The sequence below is a fragment of the Acomys minous genome (assembly GCF_964271855.1).
Source record: "Acomys minous genome assembly, chromosome: 16".
NCBI classification, from domain to species: domain Eukaryota; kingdom Metazoa; phylum Chordata; class Mammalia; order Rodentia; family Muridae; genus Acomys; species Acomys minous.
This window is the reverse complement of record NC_140498.1, coordinates 36,543,863-36,556,679: the sequence shown is the minus strand read 5'-3', so window position 1 is coordinate 36,556,679 and position 12,817 is coordinate 36,543,863. Positions and strand designations below refer to the sequence as shown.

Below are 12,817 nucleotides of genomic sequence, written 5' to 3'. Positions count from 1 at the left end.
GAGGTAAGCAAGCTCCTTTTCTTGTTAAATCAACCTGTGCTTCAGCCAAGACCGCTTGACCTGATCTCTGTAGGCCTTGCACAGGTAGTTCATCAATAGCTTATAGCCCATAAATAAGATTGTCATCTAGCTGGCTAGGAATCGTGCCTAATAGCTTTGAGACACAGGAATCTTATTTGCCTTTTTATAAGGTATTTCCCCCCGCCCTTCGGTTTGAGACAGGGTTTGTGTAGTAGCTTTTGATATCTTGGACTCTCTGCAGACCAGGCTGGCCTCAAATAAGAGATCACCTGCCTCTGCCTCTTGAATGCTGGGATTAAAGGCGTGCACCACCACACCCAGCCTTTTAAGGGATATTTTAATAAAATGTTAATACCTTCACCTTGTGTCACTAAATCAGCAAGAGCCGAGTGTGGTGGTACACGCCTTTAATCACAGCAGTCATGAGGCAGAGGCAGGCAGATCGCTTTTGAGTTCTAGAATTGAGTCCAACAGAACCAAAGCTACAGAAAAACCCGGTCTTGAAAAAAAAAAATCAAATCAGCACGCAGGTGTAGAACTCTTAAAAATGTAACTGAGAAACACCAGCCTTAACATGGTAGAAATGGTATTTGGAGTTCCCGCCACTCCTAAGTGTAATTTTAGACAAAACCAACTTCAAATTAAAATCTATTTAAAACCTCCTCTTTTACTAAGCCTCCAAAAGGTAAATGCTAACTAACTCCAGTTCTGAAGCTCTCTCAATGTCACTCTGCATTGTGCACACCATCATCCCACGCAACAGCCAAGAAAGGACTAGGTCTGCACTGAATGTCTGAACGCTCTGCTCCTACAGCTTAGTTGTTTATCATCCTGGTAACTCAAAATTTGGTTTGGGAGTGGGACACTTTCAGGCTTCTGAAATGCCTCATACTCTAAACCTTGGTGAAATGGTGTTCTTCCCCATTAACAATCACCCTAATACAATTGACAAGTATTTAACCATGTGGTCTTTGTGTAAAAGTTAAGCACATCCTCAACATTCAAGTTTCAGTTTAATCCTTATCATAATTACCAAATAACTTAAAAATGTCAGGATTGTATGTATATGCCTGTTGTGTACTCATATATAAATTTTCCTTAATGAAGAGGTTGTAAGAAAGACCCTGCCTAGAAAAGTCTAACATAAATGGCTGTTTTGTCACCAGTACCATACTCAACTTACCACATGACTCTCTGGGCAACCCCAGAATCATAATCCCACAATCACCAGAAACATATAAAGGAACTATTTGTAAAGCTTTAACAAAAACAGAATTTAAGAAAAAAAATCCATAAAGAATATATTTAAGACTGAGTTTTTTTTAAGTATGAGTAGTCTCCCATACAGTGCCACAGTACTTTAATATACCATAGAGTAAGCCAGGATGAATTCACATGAAGCCACAATGGTTATGTCCAACTCAGATAATGGCATTAGTCCCCTAAATATCCATGACTGACTTACATGGGTGGGAATGTATAAACAGGATGAGCTAGATAGAGGGAAAAGCATATTTAGCTTCTGACAACGTATGAAAGAAACAAATAAACAAATAGAAACAGTGCTACTTTATTAAAATACTGAGTTTATTTCACATGTATTTTTGTCTCCCTACCATTTCCACATCTGACCACCACTATTACTATGTCCTATCATAACATTCCATACATACTTAAAAGTAAAGGGTGGAGGTCCATCCTTGAAAACTAAACAGGCATTTAGACAACACATTCTTGGCAACTGAACCTGGACAACATTTATCAAACACAGTAGGGAAAGTTCTCACTTTGCATTATAAAAAGGACAGCCAGATATTAACTGTTACAGAAATGAAGCCGGAATAGTTCAAACTGTTTAAACCATTTTCTTAAAGAGACTTCCTCCACTGCCAGAGATCTTGAATGGCCTGTTTAAAAAAAAAAAAAGAAATGTAACTTTATATAAAATTCAATAAACTTCAGTTCAATACTTTTCATTCTACTTAAGGAAAGGTCAGAATGTTAACAAGGAGATTCCTATAGCTTAACCATTTGTTTTAACATAAAAAAAAAAAAAAACAGCTATCTAACCAATGTTGCCTTGGCCTATGGGGCTCAGCCCTATTTCTATTTTTAGGCTTCAGAATGAGTAAATGTATTTAAACAGTAAATCCTAGTTAAGTGTCACAAAGCAAGAACAAATCACAACCTCAAAAACCCAAAGGAATATCTATTGTAACAGTAAAACAAGCTAATACCCTTTCCTGAAAACAGTTAAAGGGGGAACGGGACCTAGCATGCATGAGGCAGGCTCTAGCATCTCAATTCTCCACAAGGGTTTTGCCTTTTACGTTAAGTACAAACAAAAACACAAAAGGCTGGCTGGTACTGGAGACACACATTTTGATCACCTCAACTGCTGACCATTCTGCCTCAATCCTAACCACTGTGACTACAACCAAATTTTAAAAGGCCACTCATTAACTGTCCCCATTTTTCCAACTTTATCAAAGGTTGCGTATAGAAAATTATACAACTGATACTGATGAAACACTTATATTTTACCCGTTTACCACTGTGAATAGAAAAATTTCATTCCACTGGGAAGACAGATCTCTGGTAGTGCTTTGCCACTGCTGTGACCCAAGTGAATTCTCCTAGCATATTTTTCTAATATTTACATAAACTCTCCCATGTAAAGAGCTTTAACCCATCCAGTTGGGTTTTTCAAAATATTCCCTTTCTTCACTATGGGGAGAATATACTACTGCTCCCAAGAGAGCATGTAACAGATTTATGTTTAGAGGATTCAAAGGAGCAAAGAAAAACCACCATCTATTCCTTTAGCCAACACACTACCCAGAGTAAAACAAAGTTCAGAAACCAAGAGATAATTTACCATGTAAAAGCTGGGAAAAATGCACACACACAAAAAAATCTGCTGTCTGCCATTAAATTCTTTCCATGTATTTAAGTACTGTCTGTGGTTAGGAACTTTTTACAAGAGCCATGACTTAAGGGACAGAAGAAAAAAATCATAAATCACAATGAAAATTCTGGATTTGGTAATATACATAGAAAAGTTACCTCTTGGTCGGTCATCCGGAAGCAATTCTTCACATAATTAATGAACTTGGCTTCCACTTTGGGAAGAGAGGCACCCTATTGAGGGGGGAAAAGCATAATTTAGTACAAGCACACAAGTTGTTGAGACACCATTAGAGAACTCTCAAAGATTCACATGTCATTATATGAACAATTTATTTCTTGTCAACTTTTCTGTTTTACTAAAATACCAATGACATTGAGGCCCAAGCAGACCTATTAAGCAGCAACAATAAGACCATGGTCTTTCATTGCTGGGTGTCCAATTCCTCCAACAGCCAACTTAAACTGCAGAAGATTCTATAGGAATGCAAATAGACAACTCGAATACCTAGCCTTATCTTATAAATTAGTTTTGTCGCCTTCAATAAACAATCTAAATTTAACCCAAGTGTTTCCCAAGAACCAAGGATAGCATTGTAACACTTGTCCAGGAACCGACGGAAGGAATCTAAAGTTAACAGTAGCTACTCTTCACTAATGCAGCACACTTCGCATTTATTTCCAATTATGAATGTAGACAGTGAACCATAATAAGCAATACCTACAAGGTGTCACAAAAATTCTTTAGTTACTGTAACCGGTAATTTATCAGCATAAAAAAGTAATTGTCCCTATAATCATCCCTCGTTTCATATAAAATATATCACCTCTTGCTAAGTTTCTTTGCATTTTTGCTTTTAGAAAGACTAAGGCTTCCCAAATTCCAAAATTGTATGTTAGGTACTCAATTGCCTCCATCACCAATAAGTCACTAAATTAAAAATATTGTCACATACATCCTTATTTGTTTGGTTCATTTTAAAATTTATTGAGCAGCTAAGGATACAAAGGTATTAAAACACGGTCAAAGAGATGAGGCATATGCACAAGTAGTAGAAAGCTGTAAAGTTCTCTGCATCATAGGAGTGAAAGGAAAATGCTATAGGAAAACAAGAGATTGCTTCCAGCGTGCAAGGGGTTAGGCCAATCAGGAAAGGGGATTGAGATTAAAATAGAAGACTTCAGTCTGGATTGTTGATGGTACTCAGTATGGACTATATTTGTTTCTCTCCTTTTCCTCTTTCCCCATCTTTGGGCTTAATTTACCAGGAATGTTCAATGCGCCTGCAATTAAACCAAGGAGATAGGACCATATTAAAATGGGGGGGGAGGGGCATCATTTTAGCAGTGTATGCAAGGGTTTTTTTTTTTTAAATCCAGTGACACCAGCATAGTTTACAGTTTAAATAAAGTGCTGGCACTGAAGTGCTAAATTCCAATCTGTTCGTGGCTGCACAATGGAAGAAAATCTTCTGAAACCATGTGGGGCCTACATACAGGAAAACCATGGACAAGAAATGGCCATTTCCTTACTCCAGTCATTCCCAACAGCCAGCCTGTTAGAATCACAATGCAGAAAATCTAATTCTCCAAAAAACATCCGACCCAATAATTCAATTTCTACACAAAAGACCAAATGGCCAAACAAGATACCCAAATGGTCAAACAAGATAAATTTAAGATTAGATGTAAGCCTATTAGCTACATAAAATTCCAGGTCATTGACTGAAGATGCTGTGGTAGAGGGCATAGCAATTATCCAAATCACTGTGAAATACTTAAGTGATCATTTCTCCACCTTAGTTATAGTATCAGGCAGCCAAAAACTTGGTCTTACTTTTCCTTTTTTTACCTTTATTGAAACCAAATGCCCTCTGCTGGTTCTGCAGCATAATCCTAAAGACAATGCTCTTATCTAAGAGTGCATCCTATCCTTGTACATTTTATTGGAGCAATTTATAAATGCACAAGACTGTACACATTATTGTATTATCTACTTTTTACACCCAGGATGACCAAGCTATTCAATGGTAATCTTACTTACTTTTTCTATGCTTGCTTGCATTTTTGCCTTAATGTCTTCTACCGAGCTGGGTCCTTTTGGTGTTTTAGGAGTTTTTTCCTGTTTTTTGAAGGACTCTTGACCCTGGAGAAAAATTTTAGACTGTTAAAACTACTAGTTCCTTTTTTTTCAAGGTAGGGTTTCTCTGTGGCCTTGGCTATCCTGGACTAGCTTGTAGACCAGGCAGGCTGGCTTCAAACTCACAGCAATCCACCTGCCTCTACCTGGGATTAGAGGCATGTGTCATCAAGCCCAACTAATAGTATTGTTCTTAGTAAGTAATAATTACCAAGATTTCTCTAAAGTCTTACAATCTTTTATGAACAGTATAGAAGTTGCTAATATGAGCCGGGCGGTGGTGGCTCACGCCTTTAATCCCAGCACTCGGGAGGCAGAGACAGGCGGATCACTGTGAGTTCGAGGCCAGCCTGGTCTACAAATCGAGTCCAAGACAGCCAAGGCTACACAGAGAAACCCTTAAGAAGTTGCTAATATGAATTGGTATGATAAAAATCAAGGGACTGGAGTTAAGAGCACTGTCTGTTCTTCCCAGCAACCACATGGTGGCTCACAACCATCTAGAATGAGGTCTGGTGCCCTCTTCTGGCCTGCAGACAGAATACTGTTGTTTTTTTAAGTTGGAGTAAATAAAGGATTGGGAGATTCCTAGTTTAGAATCAGGGTACTTTGCTGCCAATCTGTGTCAAGCATCTCAATACAATCAACTCCTGGCCTCTACACACACAGGTCAAAATTCAATAGTTCTAAAAATAGATTAGTGCCTGGAGCCCATCCCAGGACACTCTTCACAAACTACACAGCACTACAAATTTGTTACGTAGCCAGGGTTGCCTAAACACTTACCAAGTTTGAGGAAGACTAGCTTTCTACATAGAACTTACTACTTTTCCTTACTAGGTCAATGACTTACCTTTGATCTTGGTGTTGATGGTTTTAAGTCTTTTCCGTTTTGGTTTGATTTCTGTGCATTTTTTCCTGGTGTATCTCGTATAGACTGCAAACAGAGATTGGTCTTAATCAGTATGCCTTCTCTAGAGTAGAGATCAATACATATTAAACTGCCCTAAACCAACATAAGCAACCAAAAAATTACAGACATAGAAAAATGATGGTTTCTAGCCTATCTGGCCCAGAACCAATTTTTGAATGAGATCATCTTAGCTAGTTTTCACTACTGGCAATAAGGCATTTTCATGTCTTTTATTACCTATTTTTGACAATTTTCATAGCATGTTTTATGTACTCACTTTCTTCACTGGAACTTTTTCTTCAGCTTCTTCATCAAAATCATCATCATCATCATCACTACAAATGAAATAAGCCAAGACGCTTCAACTTTACGATCAATTTGATCAAAGAACTAAGTTATATTCATCCACTGTAGCAAAATCTTAACAGACAAGTCAATAGATCAAGAAAAAAAAGCCAAGGGCAGTGGTGCATGCCTTTAACCCCAGCACTCAGGAGTCATTCTGGGGAGGTAGAGGGTGGAGCAGCTCAGATGCTCAGGCCAGCCTGGTATAACCAAGAGTCCAGGACAGCTAGGGCTCTGTAACAGAGAAATCCTGTCTCAAATCACCTCCCCCAAGACACAAAATTTCATGGCAGATTGACAAAAAGGCAGAGGCAGATTGAGTTCAAGGCCAAACTGGACAGCCAGGGTTAGAGAGAAATCCTGGGGGCAGGGGGCATGTAACATGATAGCCAATAACAAGAGCAAAGATGCCTAATTATGCAAATAATCTGGACAGACATTTCTCCCAAAACATACATAGCCAATAAACATAAGATGCTTTATTCATCTAGGAACTATAAAGCAAACATGAAGACACCACTTCACATTGCCCTAAATATATAAACTTTAAAAGCTCCTATACTGTTGACAATAACCCAATGCCCACAGCATTAGCACACCCACAAGAAAAACTGAGTATGAAAATTGAGTATGGGGATCAATCTTGTCAAAAATCACTAGACATGCACAAACGAGCAGGAATCAATTATGGAAAATAATTTGAAGAGGCAAGTTTGCATACAAAAATTCACAAGCAGCTAGCTATAAGCCTAAGAAATATGGACAATGTAATAAACAAGCCTTTTAAGGCTGATGAAATATTTTAAAATTCAGTAATACAAACGTCTATACTCAAAAGCTAATGAATTTTAGGGATCTTGTTAAATGTAGCAAAAAGCTTAAACCTGTTCTGATTCTACTTGTGTCCTAACGTTTCCCCTTGAGACAATCAAAGCTCTTTCTTCACCTCTTACAGCTCTTCATTCCAATGTGGGGGTGGAGCAGTTTGGCAGGGCTTTTATTTTATTGGCTCTTCCTAAAGCTCCGTCATTAGAATTAAGCTGCCAGACTGCAATTAACAGAACAATCCACCTCCAGTACTTGAGTGTTACTGAACAGCTCAGAAGATTCTGCTTCTCACTTTCACAATCTAGATCTAAGATTATTTAGCGCCACTTGGCACTTGATTTAGGAGGAATACTAAGTACAAAATGTTCAAGCATGCTGTTTTCAAACATTAAAATATATATACCTAAGTACTCATAATCTAACTATTCAGGCTGAGTTTAATCCAAAGTCAACCAACAGTGGTCCTACAATAGTTTCCACACCGCTAGGCTCATTAAGTTAGAGAAGTATGTAAATACCTTTTCAGTAGTAGGGGAAATTCTTGTTGGGATCTATACCATGTCAGTGCCACATGTAAACACGGCGCTTTTGGTGATTTATTACTATTTGCTAGTATAAAACTGGCCTTAGAACTCACTCCATGCAGGTACTTTCTCTGTACCAGAAACAATGCCAGTTTCTATAAAACTAACCACCTTTTCTTCTATCCTTAACCATGTAATGTTAAATCAGTCATGCATTACCTAAAAATTACTCATTCTAAAAATTTCCTAAGAAAGCTCTATTACTAGGAAATATCGTTATGGGACCAGATACATTGCCATTTAGTACATAAAGCAGCATTCACTACCCAGTTCATAACAGCATGCTATTAGTTTATAACATAATCCCTAAAGGTAATCTAGATCCTCCTCAAATGGCAAAATAGTAAAAATCCGTTATATAAATGGCATGGCTTTTTGTAATAACCCATTTGTATCTGCTAGTGGATTTGCCACTCCCCAACTTATTAAAACCATAGAAAGAAATATAAGGAAGTCAATCTTTACTACATTTGAGTATCTGATGCTGGATTTCAATTCCATATGCCTAAATTGCATACACAAACATACACACACATGCCACGTGTGTAAATTAAAGCCTCTTTTCAGAATGGAAAGATCACTCATTTCCTTTCATGAATTCTACAACTTCTGGATATATGGGTTGTTTTGTCTTTTTTTGGAGACAGGTTTTCTATGTAGTCTTGGCTGTCTTAAGACATGCTTTATATAGTATGCTGGTCTCTTGAACCAGATTGGCCTGCCTCTGACTGAGTGCTGGTATTACAGGCATATACCACCATGCACAGCTCTGGCAATGATTTAACTCTTCAACTGTGTCAACAAATCTCCAGACATTACTTCACTTTCACGGACATCTATGTTGACCATTATCTCACTAATGGAAGGAACTTGCTGGCCACTGTCCATATAAAGTAATCACCAATCACAAAGTTTGATTTTCCTGGGACAGTACTTTGCCTTAGTTCTAACATGCTTTCAAATAAATATACATGAACCAAGAACAAGATATTCAAAGGCAACAATTGTCATGGAAGACCAGTAATAGTTCCAAATTTCACATCTGCTTACTTTCACAACTTGCCCGTATTAAACATGTAAAATTTTATCTTTAATCCTTTAAACACCAGCATTAGGGAGGCAGAGGCAGGGAGATCTGAGTTCAAGGCCAGTCTTGTCTACAAAGAGTTCCAGGACAGCCTAGTGGTACAGTGAAACCCTGTCTGGCAAACCAAAAACTCCCAAGAAGCTGGTTAATTTCAGCACTTGGGAAGTAGAGGCAGGCAGATCACTGAGTTTGAGGCCAGCCTGGTCTGCAAAGTGAGTCTAGATAACGCAGAGAAACCCTATCTTGAAAAAACTAAAAAACAAAAACAAAAACAAAAAAGCAGCAGCAACAACAACAAAGCTCCCAAGAAAAATCAATGCCCCATCATTAAGAAAAATGGAAGACTCACAGGCTAAAGTCCTTTATAGGTACAAAATCTTTACTTTCACCACCACCACTGATCATTTATTTAATTATGTTTACAGAGCCCATGGGGGGAGCAGGAGGGTGTAGGAGAAATCAATCCTAAAAACCCTTTGCAGTGCATATAATGTCATGTTTCTAAGATCATACTACTTACTCATCATCATCCTCATCATCTTCATCATCATCCTCATCATCGTCATCAAGTTTGACTTTTTTCTAAAAGATAAATATTCATTAGCCAACAGTCACTTCTTGATGATTAACCAAACCAACCACGCCCCCCCTAAAAAAAGCCAGAAAATTATTTATAGTGAAAAATCTTTACCTGGGGGACCTTGTTACCACCTCCAGGGGCAGTTCGTTTTCCAGACATACTTAAGAGTTTTACATCTTCCTCATCTTCATCCTCAGACTCTGCGTCTTCCTCTACAGCTAAAAAAGAATTGGATATACTAAATTTCTTTAACCATCTCACTCTATTTACATTTGTGTTTTGACTGTGTGAGGATGTCAGTACATCTGGAACAGGAGTTATAATTTTGAGCTGCCATGTGGGTGCTGAATTGAACCCAGGTCCTCTGTTCCCTTAAGTGCTGAGCCATGTCTCCAGCCCTAGTTATACAAACTCATGACAAGAACTTAAGAGTATACAGCATGTGGTATTTAAAGATTCCATTAAAGGCAGCAAATGAAGATCAGAAAATGTTCAGTGTGTTAAGAAAATCTAGACTTTTCTAGATACACATTACTAGAGTCTCATTTCAGTACACGTAAGTAGAACTAAAACAGGCTTTATAAAGTCCAAACTGGAGGTCCAAAAAGATAGCCTAACTGATGATGCGCAGGACGTACATGACAGAATCAGACACTAGGCAGACTGTCTCGTTTGACCTGGATATGTACACCATGTCACGTATTTAAATGTTTTAAACTGTTTAAGACAAATGCTTAAATTTTTTTAAAAAAGCCAGCCTATATTGGGGACTAAGCAACCAAGAAATCTCACAATAAGCCAGTAAGAAAAACATACCTACTAGGTGCTGTCCACTAATGTGCACAGGTCCTGAACCACACTTCAACCTTAAGACCACAGGTGGTGTAATTTCAAAGCCCCCAAGGGAAACCTAAAAAACAATTTTCCATCATTGAGCACTGTGAAGTGTTTTACACCAGATATCACTAGCAAAAGTTATTTATCAATAAGCTTTTTAAGAGAAGCTGCAGAGCTATGTTGGCAACAGATGTAACTTCCGTTGATACTTGTGTAACCAGAAAATACCTAGACCAACATGAAATGTTTAGGAATGTACTTACCGTTGGTTGTACAGACATTTTCAATGTTGCCAGTGTTACTTTAATTGGACTGCCTTCATAGTTCATTGCTTCTGCCTCTACGATGTGTAATTCATCTTTTGCCCCCGCCCCTAAACTGACCTGTGAACAGAAAGCTTTTATGAGCACTCAAAACTTCGATTATCTTTTCACCACTACTTAAATCCTCAAGAAACGGATAAAAATATATGTTCCTAACTAATACAACCTAATAGAATAAAGTTGGCAGACTTAAAAGATCACTTCACAAGGCTATGTAAAATAGCACATGGCATAGACTCCCAATTTTTATTAACCAACATATACTATCTGTACAGCAGTTAAGGAAGTAAAACTAACTCATCAGAAAGCACTAAATGGCTGAAATTGTTTTAAATGCTAAGTATCTTCAAAGTTATGTACCGTTCTTAACGATAACTGGTGCTCATTTTCATCATTATCCACTTTAAAGTGATAATCTTTGTCAGCCTTTAGTTCACAACCTGTGAAAGAAAAAGAACGCAAAACTAGCAAGGAGACATGTAACACACCAAAACCCAAAACGACTCGGTTCTCTTCATGGAATCAACCCAATACACATAAGTGAATCCCACTTAAAAAATTCCAATTATTATTCATTATCAACTACAATGGGGGCACCATTGCCCCTTTCACAGCAAGACTCTGACTTAAAACTAGAACCGAACCCAGTGGCTGAAGCTGAACCCAATAGTTTTGAAGGTTAGTACGGCAAATCAGAATTCTCACACACCAGTAGGTGTCCATGTATACAAGTACTCATCTTTTAAGTAGTGAGGGGAAGTTGATTGAAATTACCAAAATTTAAAAGTATTTAATGTGGTTCACCTAACAGTTATTGGCAGTCCACTGCTCATTTAACCTCAGCATAGTTAATAAGCTGAAAACCAAAATTTTAACACCTGAGTCTGGTAGCAAAGTTTAGGTGAGAGCCCAAATACTTTGGTGCCAAAGTGAACCCTCGATCTGCTCAACAGATACTCCCCCTGCTCCCCACGCCTTGCAAAGAAAAAACTAGTTCTAGAGACAAGTCACATCGACCATCATTTTGGCCACCTGCAACGTGAGGCTGACTCCACCTTCCAGAAGCCAACCTGAGTTCTAAATTCACGGTGAATTTTGAAAAATCTGAACAAAGACCTTACAAACCCGGAGGCCACCAGCCACCTGAATAAGCATTTGAGTCCAGCAATCCTAAACCACAGGACCCCAAAGGCTCAGGGTTGACAAGACATCAACCAGTAGAGCCCGGATGTAGAGCCCACACCCCCCTCCCTAACCCCCAACCACGTGGCAGCCACGTGCTCCCAGAGGTTGCGAAGGGCCCCCCTCCGCTTCAGGGGGCCTGCTCGACCGAGTCCACGGTAATGGCCGAACCCCCTAGTGCGGGAGCCGCGGCCCATAGTATTGTCTGCTGCGGACTTTACATATATACCTCTCAAATAGGGCGATGGGGGGGAGGCCTCGCTGCAAAGGCCTCATTCTGCAGGGCGACCCGCCTAGGAACCATCTGGGGGGGAAAAAACCCAGCTGCCCGGGAACAAGATCCTGCACACTTTCTTGCGCCGGAGGAGCAAGTGCCTATGGTCGGAGCCCCAGCTCGCCGTGCGAGCAAGGTCGCACCCTCGGCCGACTGCTACTCCAACGCCCGAGGCTCGAGACTGGGCCTCTCCCGCCCCAAACAGGACGGCTCTCCAGCCTCCGGGCCGCAGACTCTTCCTCCTCCCAGCTTCCGATACCCTGGCGGGTCCTCCCAATCCTCCGGCCTCCACCGACGCAGCGTACATCAGCCAGGCCGCGGCTGGACTAACCCCCCCCCCCACATCCACCAGGCCCTGCCCAAGCCCTCCCAGATAGTTACCGAAAAGGTAGTTCTGAGGCCTAAGAGGGCTCATGTCCATGTCCATTGAGTCTTCCATGAGGCGGAGGCGAGCACTTCGGTGTGGGTGAAGTCGGACGGAGAAAACTACCCACTGCTCCTTAGAACAGACACGCAGGACGGAATCACGCCAAGGAAAGGACGCGGGCTCGCCGCATGTATATATGGCCGCAGGAGATCTCGCGAGATCCCATCTGATCCCGCCTCCGTTAGCATCCTCCGGATCCACCCCCACTTCCCGCACCGTCGCGTTCTTGCGCAAGCGCTCTTCGACCCTACGGGCCTCTACCTCGCCTCCACCTCCTCCAGGTACTTGGCGGGCTCTGACTGCGCACGCGCGCCCGTCCCTGCTCCGCCCCTCCACCCTGGTCGGCGGAACGCAGGCGCGCTCTTTCTC

General features: G+C 40.3%; 1 protein-coding gene across 2 annotated transcripts; it reads right to left on the bottom strand.

Annotated features, from left to right (window-relative positions):
* Positions 1 to 1,587: 1,587 nt before the first annotated feature.
* NPM1 (nucleophosmin 1) lies at positions 1,588 to 12,592 on the bottom strand. Of its 2 annotated transcripts, XM_084763983.1 has the most exons (11): positions 12,403 to 12,592; positions 10,926 to 11,005; positions 10,506 to 10,625; positions 10,222 to 10,315; positions 9,517 to 9,623; positions 9,346 to 9,407; positions 6,259 to 6,316; positions 5,922 to 6,005; positions 4,973 to 5,074; positions 3,088 to 3,162; positions 1,588 to 1,928 (listed from the first exon to the last, which is right to left on the bottom strand). In XM_084763983.1, the coding sequence occupies exons 1-11, from the start codon at positions 12,458 to 12,460 to the stop codon at positions 1,890 to 1,892; spliced, it is 879 nt and encodes a 292-aa protein (XP_084620109.1). In that variant the 5' UTR covers positions 12,461 to 12,592; the 3' UTR covers positions 1,588 to 1,889. The 2 variants fall into 2 exon arrangements, with proteins under 2 accessions (XP_084620109.1, XP_084620110.1); XM_084763984.1 differs by lacking the exons at positions 1,588 to 1,928; positions 3,088 to 3,162 and adding an exon at positions 3,889 to 4,212.
* Positions 12,593 to 12,817: the final 225 nt, after the last annotated feature.

Excerpts from the sequence above, each read along its gene's own strand:
- NPM1 (XM_084763983.1), bottom strand. The coding sequence starts at position 12,460 with ATGGAAGACTCAATGGACATGGACATGAGCCCTCTTAGGCCTCAGAAC. Across the intron at positions 10,626-10,925 it reads ACCAGTTATCGTTAAGAACG|GTCAGTTTAGGGGCGGGGGC; the intron begins GTACATAACTTT and ends TTCTGTTCACAG. Across the intron at positions 6,317-9,345 it reads GATGATGAGGATGATGATGA|TGATGATGATGATGATGATT; the intron begins GTAAGTAGTATG and ends TTTCATTTGTAG.